Source organism: Otolemur garnettii, unplaced genomic scaffold (assembly GCF_000181295.1).
Source record: "Otolemur garnettii isolate 467f Iridium unplaced genomic scaffold, OtoGar3 scaffold00005, whole genome shotgun sequence".
Classification (NCBI taxonomy): Eukaryota; Metazoa; Chordata; class Mammalia; order Primates; family Galagidae; genus Otolemur; species Otolemur garnettii.
In genome coordinates, this window is record NW_003852400.1 from 5,731,100 (window position 1) to 5,749,385 (window position 18,286).

Below are 18,286 nucleotides of genomic sequence, written 5' to 3' on the forward strand. Positions count from 1 at the left end.
ACCCAGCCCCAGCCAAACTGCAACAACAAAAAAATAGCCAGGTGTTGTGGCAGGCACCTGTAGTCCCAGCTACTCAGGAAGCTGAGGCAAGAGAGTTGCCTAAGCCCGGGAGGTTGCTGTGAGCTGTGTGACGCCACGGGCACTCTACCGAAGGTAATAAAGTGAAACTCTGTCTCTACAAAAAAAAAAAAAAAAAATTAATATTATTTCTGACTTTTAAGATCATGAGGGAGATTTATACATTCAGCATAATTAAGAGTCCTAATTAAGGTAAATTAGGGCAGTCCTTAGTGAAATTCTGAGTGCTATTAAAAGTTATAACCTGTGTTTACATAGTTAATGTATTTTATTTCTGCAAAAATTTCCAAAATTCAGAAGTTGTTATTTAAGGAAAAGTTTAAAAATGTATCTACTGTTCAGTCTTTTGGGAACAAAGGACTTCTAAAGTACAGAGAAAATGACAGAACTAATACTCAGCAATTTTTCTATTGAGGTATGCTCCCGGAGAACCTAAAACAAGGCTGGAAGTTACCTGGGGAATCTAAATATTTAAAATATGTTTTATTCATTAGTCATTTATTCAGAAGTTTAAAAATTGACTGAAACAACTATCATGAATACCCTACATATTAACCTAATTAATTTGTTTAAATTATGTAGGCTCAGCACCCATAGCTTAGTGGTTAGGGTGCCAGCCATATACACCGGGGCTGGTGGGTTCAAACCTGGCCCAGGCCTGCTAAACAACAATAACAACAACAACAACAACAACAACAACAAATAGCAGGGTATTGTTGTGGTGGGCACTTATAGGCCTAGCTACTTAGGAGGCTGAGGCAAGAGAATTGCTTAAGCCCAAGAGTTTGAGGTTGCTGTGAGCTGTGACGCCATAGCACTCACCAAGGGTGACACAATGAGACTTGTCTCAAAAAAAACAAAACAAAAAACAAAACAAAAAACCAATTATGTGTTATAGATAAAACCAATCTCAGTAAACCTTTTTATGGAAGTTTTTTTTTTTTTTGTCTCTAAAAGAGCCAGTAAATTAAACTTATATTTAAAAAAGATATTTAGTAGAATACATGTAAATACATGTATATGTTTACATACCTATATGTAAAATTCTTTAAAAACCATAAATATTCAAATATCAGAATGTAATAAAATATTCTTCACATAGAACCAAATTTGATTTTTGATTATTTAGAAGGAAATCAAGATAGTAAACTGTCATAAAATTTTATATCTAAACACAAACTATGGAAGTACCTATTCTCCCCACTAGATCCCCAGTGCCAGAACAGTGGATATTTGAGTGAATGAATAAACTAGTTTATTTTGTATATAAAGCACACATACTTAACAGGCATGATTCAACCAACTTTACAAACAATAAATATGACTAGTCAATTAGTGTACTCATTTTTGTATGTATAAAATGTAATAAACTATACTTTAAAATTCCATTTGAAAGAACATTTAGGATAGATTTGTGTCTTCTCCATGCATAGGAATCAGTTTGCAAGGCCAGAAAAGATAGATTGCTCCCTTCATTATTCTTTTCCCTTGTTAATGAGCCCCCTTCTAAGTACTCGACGCTAACGTACTAGATGTTAGTTACCCATGAGGGTATATAAGCAAATAGAAAACACAGAGAAGAATAAGTTCATGCTCTGTTTTCCTTTCATGGGTGCCTTAGAAGCCATACACTTAAGATAGCAACGTTGCTTTAATAGAAGGAGTCCAGTCCCTGAATGCCAGGGTGTCAGGTGTCATAAGACTTAATAAATAGTCCTGAAACTCAAGAAGCTTACAATACAGAACAGAGCTGAAAGAGTGTGTCTGTGTGATACACATAACACCGTCTGCCTAGAGTGAGCCAGGACGGATTTTGTGGTCACAATCAAGAAGTTCAAGAAGTTCACTGTGGCTGTGTACACAAATTTGTGTAAATACTGTTTATAAACATCTCCTAGGAAGTCAAGAAACCAGGATCAAATCCTTGGTATTCCACTGATTAATTTTCAATTAAGAGTAAACAATTAGGCATTTCTTGTCTTCCTCATCTGTAAACAGCTAATTGTCCATTAAATGAAAGGGACTGGCCAATTTAGACACTCAGTACATGTTAGCTTTCCAACAACCAACCACCCCACCTACTGGCATGAGGGCTCCAAACTCATATATCTAGTAGAATCTACCAAAAAGACACTTATTGCTTTATATTTATGTAAAAATGGTTTTTTAAATAACATTTATATGGTAGATTTTTCAGCTCTTCCTGGGCAGGAATAAACAGTTTAAGCCTTACTTTAAAAAGGAAGCCAAACCAAATAAATCCTGAACAAGTAGGTCTTAGAATGCATACATTTTCAAAGTTCATTTTCTGTCCATCAGGTATTTAGAAGTAGCAGCATATTTTCTCATGTAAACAGGTTTTAAGATTCCCAGACCAGCTTGTTTAAATATAGCCAAAATATATACCTAATTTGTGTAATATAACCATCAGCATTTAGAACAAAGAATTCACTGAAATGTACATTCAGAGTCCCAGCTTGGGAGGATCCTTGGAAGACATCACCTCCACAACGTGGGAACTTAGTGGACCAGTCACTAATATCCTCTAATCACTCTAATATCACTCTAATATCCTCTAATCCTCTAATAGCACTCTAATATCCTCACCCAGCAGGATGTGGGACTAAACTGCTGCCTGCTCTTCTATCCCCAACCCACCCTTGAACTTCAGACTCCAAAAGCATGTTCATATAATCCCTTAAGATAAGGATGGAAACAAAGGTGATATGGGAGAGGGAGACAGGACACTTAGGCTTGTCTGAATCTCATTAGAAAAAGTCAAGCCACTGGGGTGTGATTAGGAATGAAGAGGGATTTCCTTCCTTATTTCTCTCTTGTACACAGAAAAACCAAAGCAGAGCGAGGGCCAAAGACTAGATGGAGAAAGCAGAGCTGAACAACATGTAAGCTTTTTAACAGTTACTTCTGTGAAAATAACTGTAATTTGAAACCAGATCAAACAGTCCCTTCCTCTAGTCCTTCCTGCTGCTATACTAGTATCAAAAGCAGATCTGAGAAATAGCTAAAAGAAAGCATTGCACCCAGGCAGGGTGATAACGGACAGCAGTTAGAAATGCAGTGGGAGGTAGCATCCGATGGAGATAGTAGTGACTGAGAAAATAAGGCAGACTCAATTCTTCCACAGTAGTGAAAGTTTTTCAGGATTGATCTCATCTCCTTCCCAGCTTTCTTTTTGTCTGGAAATCTAGCAAACAGTGGGTGGTTAATAGATGTATTCAATGAATGAATAAATATAACTGCAGTGGATTCTATAATTCCTCATCCAGATGCCCCTCATAACTGAAAGATTTGTTTTCCTAGCTATTGTAAGTACTACTGAAAGGAATCAAATAGCTGAAGAGAGACACCTTGGCCCCAGATCACACTCCTTCCCACTGCAGCCTGTAGCTAATGATTGAGGATAGAAAGGTCCAGCTCCTCTCACCCCAATGTGAGACAACCCTGAGGGACCATCACAGCGTTAGAGCTCCCCATTGGGTTTGCTGAAACTGCTTCACAGTCCAACTTCTCCCATGGAAATGGGGCTTCCTTCCTTTACTTGGTAATGACCCCAAGATACCTCCCTAGGAAACCTGATGCACTGTAATGTCCATCTTAGAGTGTCTGCTTCAGGGAAACCCAACCTGAAACAACAGTGCAAAAGAGGACCGAGGTTTAAACCAGCCAGGAATGGTATTTGACTTTAATGAAGGCCAGTAAATATTAAAAGGCTTTATAAAGCCTAAGGAATTAAATGTCTTACCTCTAGAAGTTTGTTTCCATTTCACCTACTTTAAGTAACAGATTTTGGGGACTGCTTCAGAAAAGTACACCTGTTTAACGGCTGTGCACACAATTAATGACGAACTGTACCACTCAATTCTTGTTTAACTTAAAGCAAAGAAATTAAACAGTAATGAATTTAGTGTAGAAAATGGAGCTGTTTTTCCTGTGGATGTTAATCAATATCTGATTTGATAAGGAATTGTTTTGCCACTAAAAGCGACTAAACATATTAAGTATAGTATTTTTCATTATGATCACCATAGTTGGAAATGCAATGCTTGTATGAAAGTCATTTTTAAAATATGAGGAGTTGCAAATTACCAGATCTATTCCATGGTCAACTGAATACCAATTGAATAAGTGAGTAAGTTACAAACCATCTGCTTTGTCTGGATAGAGCTCCACTTCTACTTATCCTTTTGAGGCTTAAATAAAACCTTAACCCTGAAAGAATGGTTGAACTTTAACCATTAATTTGAAGCTCACACATTATTTCAAGAATATAATACTTTTTTAAAGAATTGTTTTAAACCAGAAGACAATTTACCAATTTGCTGCACAGCATGGCTAGCACTAATCATACTTTTTAATATCATCTGGTTTGTGCTCACTAAAATTTGGGGGGTTTGCCAAAGGGTATAGAAACTAATGTTCAGCTTTACTCTAGATGTGAAATGAATGGACTATACATGGAAAAAGCCCAAGTCTAGACTTCCTGGAATATAGCCTAAAAGGCATTTAGCAGATGTGTATGGACTGTACTTCTTGCCAGGATCAGTGATTCTCAATTCTATCGGTCTGTATGTCAGAAAATATACCTGGATTGGAATCCTCTGCTCTGTGGAAGTGTAAGAAGCAGGCTGAGTGACACTGAACACAGCATGCCTTCTGCCATGTCACCTCCCCATCCTACTCTCTTTTTTCAATGATACAAACACTGACTATGTCATATTACCTGTCTCTGGAGACATGCTTTAGAACTCATGAGGTGATATTTAGTCAAATAAAACTAAAAATGACAAGGTGCTGAGAGAACCTGGTGCCAGTATGAATATACACAAAACATTTTAACCAAAATTAGTATCAATTAGTTGCCAGTTATAATTAGATTCCAGCAAAATATTTATTATTATTATTAATTATTATTATTATTGAGATAGTCTCACTCTGTTGCCCTGGGTAGAGTGCTGTGGCATCACAGTTCACAGCAACCTCAAACTCTTGGGCTCAAGTGATCCCCTTGCCTCAGCCTCCTTCCTCTTTCTCTCTTTCCTTCCTTCCTTTCTCTCTCTTTTTTTTTTTTTTTGAGACTCACTTTGTCACCCTTGGTATACTGCCGTGGCATCATAGATCACAGCAACCTCATACTCCTGGGCTCAAGAGATCTTCCTGCCTCAGCCTCCTAGAGTGCTAGCATTATAGGTGTGCGCGACTGCTTCCCACTACCACCCAAATGTTTCATTAATTTAACTCTTAGATTTCTAGTCATAACATAAAAGCAACTATGTATAATCTGTCTTTACCTAATACTGCTTTTATTTCGTTTTCTCCTTATATTTCCTTGCCATTTTTTTCTTATTATAAGAAAATGCATTAAAAAACCAGAATAATAAACTACTGGCTTCATATATAACAACATAATCTTCAATCTCATGCCAAAATAAAATTAAATTAGCCTGAGTCATTTTATCTTTATGGTTTTTAAAAAAAGATAGGTAGTCTGCAATTAATTATTTTGAAAGCCAGTTTCCTGATCTTTTTTCAACTACGTAGAGCCATCTCTTAAAATGTATGCTGTGTGGAAAGTCTGAGATATATTAGGCCTTTGTCAGCTTACCATGAACACTTCCTAATGTAATATCCCCAGCCGTGGAAGACAAAAATGACGATTCTGTATAAAGATACTTGGCTTTCAGCAAACCATCTTCAGTCGATATAGTAACAGAACTTCCCTGCAGTTTATCTACAGTCACAGTCTAGTAAGAGAAAGACCCTAATCAGTTCATTATAAAACAAAGACTAGTAAAAAGCCAAAATGATATCATTAGAATCAGTGGATAATGACATAAAAAGTTACCACCTATTGCATAATCACTTTACTGACTCTGATTCCCTACCTCCAATTACAAGATGGTGAGCAATAATGCATTCTTTGTAGAACAGGCCTCAAATATCCTTCTATTTATTAAGGTCTTGTTTGATTTCTCTTAATAAATATTGGGTATTTTCTTGATCTTTTGTTAGACTTATTCCTATTTGATATATTTCAGTGCTATCATGCAGGTATCTTTATAAATTTCATTTTATCTTAACTGAATTTCATATTTGATCTTAATCCAACATCCTCACATTTAAAAAAACTCTACATGCATAAATATTGTCTACAGTGATAGTTTCATTTTCTCCCTTCCCATCCTTAGAGTAATACTTTTTTTCTGGCTTTTTCTTGCTTCAACCATCTGGCTCAGGCCTCCAGTTCAACGGTGAAAGACAGCTGCTGGAAGTGATGAGGCAGCAAGCATCCTTACCTTACTCCTGTTCTCAGAAGGAAAACTTACAACATTTCATAGAGCATGATGTTGGTTACAAGTATCTTTTAGATACTCCTGTTCAGAATAAGGAGGAACTCTTCTATTTCAAATTTGCTTTATTGTTAATGCTATTTATATCATGAATGGAGAGGAGGCATGAATTTTAGCACATATTTTATTTTTGTTGAGCAGTCGTTTTTCTCCTTGTGTATAGTGAAAGTACTATTATTTCTAGAAGCTTTCCATTTTATATTTAGTAAGACAGTAGCTTTCCATTGAATAAATGGAAGGAACTTTATGTTTCTCCTTAAGTTTCCCTACCAAAATCCCATATCTATTTAGGTATATAAAAGATAAATAATAGGTCTCAAATATTGCTCACCATGGAAAATGTATAATAGATAATAGGTATCACATATTGTTCACAATGTAAAATGAAGATACCTAGTTAAGGATTTCAATTATCTTTATAGTGTATTAAACAAATGTTTTACAAACCTAAAGTGAGTCTGATATAAAGTTGTTGACATAAATCAATCACCAGGAAGGCTTGCCACAATTTTGTCCAGAAAAAACTTCAAATCTCAAATACTGCACTGGGGTGTTTAAAGAAATAACAACATTTTTCAACCACTGGCATCAGTATCCTCCAATCCAAATGTGTCCTTTAAAAATTGTTGAGTGCAAGATGTTATCTATTAAGAACGGAGTTTCAAGAATACTAAAATATGAGAAGTCAAATGTATAAAAGAGACAGCAAAGTACCCAGATGTTCTTATGGGAAGCAAATAAAAATTACTTTCCCTTCTGGATTTGAAGTATATAATGCTGTTTTCTAATGGACTTAATTATGAAGTATATAATATATACCTGTTTGCTTCTTATCTATTGACGTTTTATTTTAATTATAAATCAATGGGAATTTTTACTTGAATCTAGTTTCAATAAATCTGTCAAAGAAAGATATTTTAACTATATTCATATTTGTGAAAGTACAACATTTTGTCTTCCTCAGCTTTATAATAAAGACATAAAATTCCTGAAAAATATTATCCTCAAAGTTATTAGAGAAAAGTTGCTTTCTGCTCTTGGTTTCAAATTCTCTGAGTATTTCCATAAATAGGCAACAAAGTAAGAATACTCCCACCTTATATAGATAGTGAGGCTATTTAAGGAAACACCAGAAGATAAATATTTAAAGAATATTTCAAACTTAATTAAATTGACAAAGGGGAACTTCTGATTAGACTCTTCCCACAACCACCTAAAGCCATCGTAATATTCCTTATGAGTATCTGGAAAATGCTAAGAATTTACTTTGTTCGTTAAATGCTAAATATTTTACTCTTTAAGAAGCTAGAAAAATATCCTCCCTTGCTCCACCAAAGCAAATGAAAGTGAGTGAAACCACAAAACTCTTCCCCCAGACACAATATGGTTACTTTAAACCAATCATTCCACTAAATTAATTTCAAAGAAATTAAAAATTCACTAGTACCCACACATAATGCACTGTATCAGATTCTAACTAACACAAACTTAGGATACCACAGTTTACAGGGAAATATTGAGGCTAGGATTTATAGTCATCAATGCTAATGGAAAAACGCTTCATAAATAAACTCTGTAGATGAAACTGTACAGCTTGTTTATTAATAGAAGTAGCTACTTAAAGAACAAAAAGTAGATTCCCCAAATCAATACCTTTCTGACAGAAGCTTTGCTATAAATTGACTTTCTTTTCTATTCATAAAAGCAAAAATTTTCACAATTTAGTTATTATAAGTATTTATATTATAAAGTATTTATGCTTCTTAAATACTTATAAGTACTTAAGTACTTAAGTATACTTAAAATACTTATTACATAAGTATTTATGCTTCTTAAAAATAATGAAAACCAAGTCTAAGGATGTCCTGTGGCTTTGTAGCTCAGACTAAGAGAAGAAAGCTGAAAACATTGTCACAAGTTCACCAGAAAGTCAGGTTTGAAATGGGTTTCTATACCTTAAGTTATAAAACTAAATTTAAGATACTGAAGTTAATGATAGAATTTTAAAAACATCTATGTAAGTAACAATGTGAGTCTCACAGTCTTGTTGAGTAGACAAAACAAATGTTACCATCTCTGTTTCTGAATAAAGAAACTGAGTCTCTGGGAAGTTAAATGTTAGATCCAGAACTGGAACAAGTACCCTCTCCTGTGATTCCTTTACCTTTATCATCATCATCACCACAATAAATGTTATATTAAAGTTAGCGATGTGCCAGGCAACCTCTTATGTGTTTTACCTATATTAACTCATTTACTCTTCATAAGAGCCCTCTGAGCTAGGTCCATTTCTATTATCCCATTTTCCAAAAAAAAAAAGGACACACGGAGGTTAAGTAACTTGTCTGACTTTATAGAGTTTAGTAGTTGCTGAGCCAGGATTCAAACACAGGAAGTTTGGTTTTCAATTCTGTGCTCTTAAGAAATTCACTAGGCTGCCTCTCAAATATCCAAAGCACATTCCTATGAAAGTTATAAATTAATATTAAAGGTTAATAGATTCTATAAGTAGTTAATATTTTTGATAATCAAAAATTTAGAAATACACATTAAAAATTAACACTATAATAAAAAATAGAAAACCTATCTAGACTGATTATTTAATACATCACAAAATTCAATCAGGCAAGAAATAAACTAGTATAATAGAAAGTGGGAATAAATGAATAGTTAACAAACCATAAAAGCTGGAGCAAATAAATAACTAATGAGAGGAAACAGTGGCCAAAAAATTCAAAACAGCAAGAAATTGAGAGATGATTTAAATTCTTTCATTCTTATATTTGAATGTAAATACTTAATATCCTGGTAACATAGGTCATTTCAAACAACATTAGCCATCATATAAAGAATTACATTTGAAGGTATTACAAACCCATCCAATTTCCCTCTTGCACCTCCAAGACCCCAACTATCTGAGACGTGACACTAAATGCCATTATCTCAAAAGAGCTGTTGTAGAAGGCCACGTGGTGCCTTCTAACATTTTCCTATTTTAATTTAAAGGGTATATTAAAATGTTTGGGTTTAAACAGCCTCCCAGAGGTTCTAAGAGAAAGGTGATGGAAAATAAAAATATCAATAGAAATCCTTAGTGTTATAATCTACTTTTAAAAATTATTTCAATAATAATTTTAAAAGATTACTCGCAATTACTACTACAAGATATACTCAGAACTCTTCCCTATCCATTATCTGAGAATAAAGTTGACTGTAGAATTTAGCAAATTTAACAGATTTCTGCAAATTACATTAAGTGTAAAATAAAAGGAGGCTTAGATTTTCTCAAAGATTTAAAACACTACTGATATCATTTTTAAAAGTTTCAATTTTGTTTGTTTGTTTGTTTTGTGAGACAGAGTCTAAGTCTGCCACCCTGAGTAGAGTGCTGTGGCATCATAGCTCACAGCAACCTCAAACTCCTGGGTTTAAGTGATCCTCTTGCCTTTCGGCTTCCAAAATTATTCTTATTCTTAATACTATGCTAAATCATAGAAAGCAACAAAAGAAGTTGCTTAAAAAATACAAACTATCTTCCCATCCCAGGTAACTACTAAAAATCCTGATCCCTCCTCCCCCAAAAGAGCTTTGGAGAGTAGTAAATTATCTAATAGTGCCACCTTGTGGGAAAAAATGAAGAAAGTGGGCTTGAAACTTGCCTAGGAGCCAAGTAACAAGACTTAGAAAATACTCAAATAAACCTAACCCAGAAGAAAAATCCAATCTAGATACTAGTGATATTACTTAATGACCTATTTTAAACTATGATCATAAAAATAAAAAATCTCTTTAGAACTAAAATTAAACAGTAAGCATTTAAGTATTTATTGATTCCAGATTAGGAACTAAACAACTGTCAAAAGTATTAAACTAGAAACAAAAACTTAAATTGTATAATAATCACCTCAATTTCATATTTGAATTCATAAATGAACTACAATGTATTACAAAAGGAATGCTACACCATAAGCTTTGTAGAACCTCTCCACTCTATGAGCCAAATGGAAGCATAATTGTAATGAGTAAAAAAAGGAAAGTTTTAATCTTACACTCTGATGTGATGCGTGAATATCTATATTTCCATAAATTGTTCCCAGACAGATCACGTTGCCTCCTTTTGTCTGAACATGTAACTTTTGACTCTGAAAGAGAAATACAAAGGTACATGTAGAGAAAAAAAGAATAAGTTTGACTTATACTAATGAAACATTTCAACATTTCTTTAACAATTGTAATAATGCAGCAAAAGGAGAAAATAGAAAGTCACTGTCTGGAATAGACATCAACTAGGAAAAAATATCAGTAGCTATTACAAAGGATTAAATAAGGCAGCTGGACTCAAAAGGAAAAAGAAAAGATCCTTTGGTCTTCCAGTAGCCTCACTGAAGAAGGGCTTAGAAATCAAAAATCACCATGACCAGCTAACTAAATATTAACAATGATGAGGATGACGAGACTCAGTTACTATTCATTATTATTAATACTTATTATTACTAATAACAGTAATAGTTATCATTTACTTGGCATTTTCCCTGCACCAGATGCAAGGTTACCTACTTTACATAAACTATCATTTAATCTTTGCAGCAGCTCAGAGAGATGGATATTACATTTTCTCCATTTTACAAAGGAAGAGGTCCAAGATTCAGAAGGTTAAAATAACTTTACGAGGGTGAAAGAACCTAGAATTTCTGAAAGAAAATGAGCCGCCCTACACACTTGAGCACAGTAAGAAATACAGTATAATTGTATGTGAACCATTAGATGTTTCACCTATTTTTCTGGAGTAGTTTGTTTTCTCTTAGCCTTTACAAGGTATCTTCAGTTCTGCTATAATCACAGGAGATAAAGGAGAGGTAAACAGCAGAAGCTGCAGAAGAAGAAAAATAACAAAAGCAAACTCACAAGTATCATAACTAGCAACTGCAGAGAAATGTCTAAAAGGTAGGAAACAAAAACTCAGAATAACCATATAGCTTCTGGTTAGAAAAAATACAGTAAAACCTTAAGTAAATAGCCCAGGAATAAATTTCAAAAAATTTAGTGAAAAGAGAAAAGTGAATCATTCTTGTAAAGTCTATATTACAGGCCAGATGTGGTGGCTCATGCCTATAATCCTAGCCATTTGGGAGGTGGAGGCGGGAGGGTCCCTTGGGGTCAGGAGTTCAAGACCAGCCTGAGCAACAGCAGGACCTCATCTCTATGAAAAATAGAAAAACTAGTCAGGTGTGGTAGCTCATGCCTATAGACCCAGCTACTCAGGAGGCTGAGGCAGGAGGATCTCTTGAGCCCAAGAGGTTACAGTGCACTATGATGATGTCACTGCACTCTAGATGCAGTGAGAGAGGGAGAATCTGTCTCAACACCTCCCCCAAAACTGTATTGTAGCATAGTTAACTATTTCATGCCCACAGACACATGAGCCTGAAGTCAAATTTATACTTAATAAATTCTTTATCAACCAAATAATTGATGAACTTTAGAAAAACTATCCCTAAAGCATCTGTTATTTTAAATCAAGCATTCTTAACCAAGCTTATATGCATTTCCAGAAAGTCTGTGAAACATTACAAAATTGTAAGCAAAATTTCATATACATGTGCATTTTTTTTAAAGGAGACAATAATCAGATTTTCCAAGCAGTCCAACGTTCAAAAACATTAAGAACTATTCTGTTATAATTTAAAGCTATCTAATTCTCCTAAAATGTGAAGTGGATTAGAAAAAAATTTTAAAATATAAAACCAAACAGTTAAAATAAATACTTAAATAAATCAGAAATTATTTAGAAAAGAAAATTAGTATACTGCATTAAAAAAAATGCCAATATGTGGTATTCAATTAGTTAAGGGTTTGTTGCCTAAAAAACTTATTTACCTTACTCCCTATGGATACTGAATAAATGAGGTATTGCCATACATTTTGCTTGAACAATTAAAAAGGTGAAAAGAGCATGAGCTTGGAAATCAGGAGACTCAAGGTCAAATCCCAGCTCAATTATTTTAGCTGTATGAACTCAAGTGAGTTAGTTCCTCAACATATTGGTGCCTCCTAGCTTCTTACATGTTACTTGATAAAACAGAGATAATTCAAGGATTAGATGAGGCTGAGCTAAGATTCATGGTTCATCATAAGGGCTCATTAACAGTAGTTATTATTATTGCTATAAAATTTTATTACATAGATCCACAATATTTCAAGTCCTGAAAATAAGTGAAAGAGAAACTTACATCAACAGGTGATCACTAACTCAAGGTAATGATATCACATCACATACATTACTTAAACCAGCTATTACACCAAAGTGTTCTCATTTGTGAATTTACATTGCTTAAATCCTAAAATCTCAAGAATAATTCTCTCAACCCTTGGTATATCATTCCAATCCACTGGACCAATTTGAGCTATTTTATTTGTAAAGATTGATATTTCATTACTTTTTTCCCCTTAGAATTCAGAGAATGAATAGAAAAACCTACTGACTTTCAGAAAACTTAACAAAACTTATTCTATCTTGAAATTACTCTATAAGTCCACTCCTATAAATCTAACATACATTATGGAATAACAGTGTTCTTATTTTTCATGTCTTGTAAAATTTTGCTATTTCATCATCATAGGAGTTATTTCATCATTATTTGTCAAGTATTCCCAACTATGCTAAAAAAAAAAATAAGAAAATAATAAGAAAATGGAAGCTTGATAAACTTGCCTAGTACTGTGGTTCTCAACTGGGGGTGATTTTGTCCCCCCAAAAATATTTGGAAATGTCTGTAGACATATTTTCTTGTCCTAACTGAGGAGCATGCCAGTGTCATCTACAAGGTAGAGGCAGGAGATGGTGCTAACATCCTACACTGCATGGACAGCCCGCTCCAACAATGAATCACCTAGCTCAAAATGTCAAAAGTACCAAAGTCGAAAAATCATTTTTTATGTTATGTCTATAATGGCAAAAAGAAGAAAACTGACAGAGAAAGAGCTCTCAGAATTATCAGATGAGTCAAAATGTGACTGCAAAGAGACAGAGTAGTACACAAGATTCTAATTTTGATTGTGAAATTGGAAATTTCAAACTCTAAGTCTTCAGCATACAATACTCTAAATACTATCTTTCACAACAGGAACCTGAATCAATCCATTTTGCTAAAAGGATGTGTAACAATATTAATCTTTGATGATGTTTTTGCAACTAAATTGGTTTGAAATGATTCATGTGTGGACAAATGCTGAAGGTAGGAATGCAAATAAAAATGGCTGAAAAAACCCCTGATATGAGAATTAAAAATGCATCAAATTAATCATCCTAATTTAGTGTTATAGCAGACTTCACTTTAACAAAATCACATGCTATCAGAATTCATTTCTTGTGTTTTGACTAGGCAAATGCAGGAAGTGCTAGGAGTAACACTAAGAACCTATTAAAGACACATTTCAAATCATTTATAGCTGAGATCAATGTTATTTTAAGAAAGTTAGATATAAAAAGACTAATTACATAACAAGATGAGCTATTTGTTGTTTTGCACAAATAGCTCTATTTAGTCCTTAAGTAATGACCTAGTTGGTACATTAAAAATGGAATTAAGGTTAAACCTAAATATTTCAAGCACAGTTATACTACATAAAGACTTTTCTTAATTCTTTAGTAAGTGGAGGAGAATTATTAGTAAAAACTAAAATTTCTCTAACAAGATTTCAGATTACCATGAATATGCTATCAGTTTCACTATACATTTTGAAATGAAATCTAAGAAATATAAGGTAAAACCTTCAAAATTGCTACAACCTCTGTAATTTCAAACCAGAACTGATTTCAAGGCAAAATTTTTGCAAAGAATTACTGAGACACTGGGGTGGCACCTGTGGCTCAAAAGAGTAGGGCATTGGTCCCATATGCTGGAAGTGGGGGGTTCAAACCCAGTCCCAGCCAAAAACTGCAAAAAAAAAGAATTACTGAGATACAAATAAATGATAATATTCTGAAAAATAGAATAATTTCTTTTGTTTGATACTACAGTTCATAGGTTAAGGGTTTAAAAAAACAATTTGAAATAAAATTAGAAAAGTGCTTATACCTTAACAGATTGCAAGATGCTGGTCCCCTGCTCAGTTTCAATTTTGCAGTCATCACACTCAATATTTTCAACTTTTACACAGCCAGACCCTGATGACTTGATATTCAAACCTAGAAGTAAAAAAAAAAAAAAAAAAAGTTAGTACTATAGCAAATGAGCTCCGAAGCATTTTAGTGCACCCTAGAATTACAGCTCCTCAGATATCTTCTGAATCCTGGAGAGAGCATAGTTATCAACAGTCTCTGCCTAAAAGTAAGGGGTCTCTGCCGTGACAGCAGGACCAAATGCAATGGGCTGCTAGGTTTTAGATACAGAGCAGTTATTTCTGTGGGCCCATATCATCTAAAGAGAGAAAATAACAAAGATGGAAAATAAAAGAGGTAAGAAACTGCAGTTCTTATAGCTACTCTTGGGGAAGATCATGGAAGTTTCTTTGGTATATACAATCATGAATCAAGTCTTCAAATCCTATCTCTAACTTTTCATAACTAAATGATGAAAATATGACCAAGCAGTTATATCACAAGGTGTAGGAAGTAATTTTTTAAGGAACAACTTTGAATAACCTAAAAAATACTATTAAAACCACAACATTGTAACAGTGTTATATGAAGAAAGTTTGGAAAGTAAAGAGTCACAGATGCCATCCTTGGCTCTCAGTTTAAGGCATAACCTTAGGCATATCTTTATACAAAAAAAAAATTAAAACATTGACATTTAATACCTAATTCACATAAAGAGGGGGACATTGCTAGATATGGAGAGAAGGAAACCGGTTCTAAAGATACTCTGTCCTTACTTAGGGGGGTTGAGAATTAAGGTTAGACACTAAGTGTTAATGCTATTCTCACCCACTCACTGAAACAGGTAATAGACAAACTGTAGAAACAAGTATGAAGAAAATTAAGTTGATTTTGAGGGACGTGTGGAATAGATGCATGGAAATAGTATACTGGAAATGGAGTTCTGGCTCTAAAAAAGAGGAAGCTAAAAAGAATGAAATTTGGAATCACTAGCAAATATAGTATCCATTGTCACCTGTACTGCCATGAACTTTGCTTGGCTCTGCTCCAACACAGTTCTCTGCCTATTTTGTCCTATGGGTAAATCTTCCTCCCCACTGCAGACTGGTAAATTTTGAGGACAGGGTCTCATTCATCTAGGCCACTTAAAAGTTAAGAAGCAATAAAGCATAGTGGTTGAACAGAGGCCAGTCAGTTCAAATCCCAGCTCCAACACTCTCTACCTGAGAGAGCAGGCATATTCCTGATCTACCCACACTGGAGTGTTCAGTTTCACGAAGACATTTTTTTTCTTTTTGTTCATTCATTATAAATATTTGAATTATGAAACTTTCTGTATCTCAATTCCCTCATCTGAAATGGTGGCAATAACACTTAGATAAAATGATAATGCCCTTTTATCTAAGGGGGATATGTTTCAAGACCCGTTATGGATGCCTGAAACTACGGATAGTACTGAACCCTACATATGCTTTTATTTCCTATATACACACTTGGGATCAAGTTTAATTTATTAATTAGGCACAAGAGATTAAATATTAATCAAACAATTATAACGATATACTCTAATAAAAGTTATGTGAATGTGGTCTCTCTATCTCACAATATATTGATGTTTTCAGACAGTGGTGGATGCATCCTTAATCCCTCCGTTCAGCCCCCCGGGAGGAGCCCTTCCAGAGAAGTGTGTATACAGAGTGGCTTTTATCTGGGAAGTAACGTGGAACCCAAACACCTAGCTCACATATCTTCTTGCAGGCATTATTACTGAAAATTCCAGGCAGCCTTACTATTTGTTTTTCTCCAAAGCTTGCTACTTCTAGGTGACAGGCACACTCAAGCATTACAAAAGTGATCCACGTAACCAGAAACATTTCTACCCCAGTAGTACATTGAAATTTAAACAAACAAACAAACAAAAACTAGCTTGTACTGATGGAGAACTTGGGCCACAGAGAATGGAAACATCCTAGGACGCTGGGTGTCCACTTGAAATCAAATATTGGGCGAGGTTAGAATGTCCACGTTCTGGAGACGTGGCTATCTGGGGACAGACTCCCATGCTGTGAGCAGGGGAAATGTAGATGGACCGCCATGTGACTGAATGGATTATCTAGAACCCCAGTCTTCGGAAAACATGCCAGTTTGTTAATGACAAAGTGACGAAGGAGAACACAAGGAGCTCCATAAATATTATTCGACTTGGATTATTCCATATCATGTCTCCATTTCATGTGTCACATTTCTATATCTGGGAACCTAATTCTTAAATACTGCTCGGAAACTCAGAGTAGAGCGGAATAAAAGAGGCGGCTTCCGAGGGAGACAAGTGTAAATCACGCTAAAATCTTGGCGCAAAGGGCCCACATAAAAGTGCACGTCCAGATAAAAGCAGCCTGCTGTGCTGCCCGGGAACTCAACCCCGTTTTAAATTCACTTCACTTCACTTGCCAAACTTCAGGGGCGCGTTCACCTCCACGGACGCCTGTGGGTCGATGGTGTCAGACACTATGGCCATCTCTTTCAGAGCCTCGTCGTACTTCACCTGCAGACCGTCTAAGCCCTGCGCCCTGCCCTCCACGCCGCACACTGAGATCAGCACACGGTCGCAATCCGGGTAGGTGAGGGGGTCCAGGGGCCTCACGGCCAGGTGGCATGGGAGCCGCGCCCGCAACCGCCCGAACGGGCTCACCAGCAGTGTCCACTCCCTCAGAGTCCGGTGCGCAGGGCCAGGCAGAGGGACCTGGGCCTCCGAACCGAGCCAGCGCTCGCCCCCTCCTGAGTGGTGCGGCCTGGACTGGCAAGCCTGACACGTCCGGGGCCCTGAGCCTGCAGACGCTAGAAACTGACCGAGCCGGAGGCAGCCAGGCCGCCCCCAGCTTAAGCAAGAGGCGAGCATCGTAGGCCTTAGCCACAGGGAGGGTCACTTGCCACAGCCAATCGACCTGGTCACTGTGCCTCCCAGAGACAGTAAGAGTTTGCTAGGCTTTGCTGGAGCAAGAGCGAGTGCGCTCCCTTGACTAGGCGATTTAAATCTCAGCTGCACAAACCTCAGGAACAGGTCGAAATTTTCAAAACTTAAGAATCAATTCAGATCCAGAATAGGAAGGCAGTGGCCGATCTAAAAAATTGTCTGCTCCGGCCCCTTTCGCTAAGGCCAACGGGATAGGTAGTTCTAAAGCGCTTGGATGTCAAAGGTCCCTCTAGTTCCTAAACTACATATCCCAGGAGGCCGAGCTCAGAAGAAGACCGGTAAGGAAGCGGTGGTGCAGCCGCGGGGCAAGCCGCGCGCCCTTTGCCTCCACGTGATTGGTCCGTGGAGAAACGGGTGGGCGATCTACACGTGAGTCCAATTGGCCAATGGGAAGCGAGGACAGGGCCAAATGGATAACGCTGCGTGGTCACCTTGGATACCGAGGACGCGACTTCTTGTTTGGAGAAGGTGGACCTTTGGAGAGAAACCCCTGAGGCCAAAAAGCAAAGAGAAAAAATAGGCGCCTAAATAAGGAGTAGGACCAAAATAAGAGGTAAGAAATTGAGTTTTTAGAGATGAGAAGTAGGTGCAAACTATGTGTCTCCTCTGTGGGTGTTAGACCCAAGCTGCACTAAACCAGTGCCGGCTGGGTGTTGGAGGGCTCGGATGGAGAATCTCTTGGCAAGACAGCAAAGAGCCAGATAGGTGCTTTTTGAGGGAATTCCCTCTTTGGTACCAAACATAGGAATCTGGCTTCTTCCTGAC

General features: G+C 36.2%; 2 protein-coding genes across 2 annotated transcripts in view; one reads left to right on the forward strand and one right to left on the reverse strand.

The window, feature by feature from the left end:
* The window catches only part of FAM185A (family with sequence similarity 185 member A), a 47,763-nt gene extending 30,093 nt beyond the window's left edge, over positions 1–17,670 (reverse strand). Inside the window, exons 1-4 of the mRNA XM_003782802.3 lie at positions 16,999–17,670; positions 14,525–14,634; positions 10,496–10,588; positions 5,702–5,840 (exon numbers count right to left, since the gene is read on the reverse strand). Of these exons, the coding sequence (XP_003782850.1) occupies positions 5,702–5,840; positions 10,496–10,588; positions 14,525–14,634; positions 16,999–17,446 (790 nt within the window). The 5' untranslated portion in view covers positions 17,447–17,670. The remainder of the gene's footprint in view (positions 1–5,701; positions 5,841–10,495; positions 10,589–14,524; positions 14,635–16,998) is intronic.
* Positions 17,671–17,957: 287 nt separating this feature from the next.
* The window catches only part of CCDC146 (coiled-coil domain containing 146), a 178,077-nt gene continuing 177,748 nt past the window's right edge, over positions 17,958–18,286 (forward strand). Inside the window, exon 1 of the mRNA XM_003782617.3 lies at positions 17,958–18,074. The gene's annotated coding sequence lies outside the window, so the exon portion shown is untranslated. The remainder of the gene's footprint in view (positions 18,075–18,286) is intronic.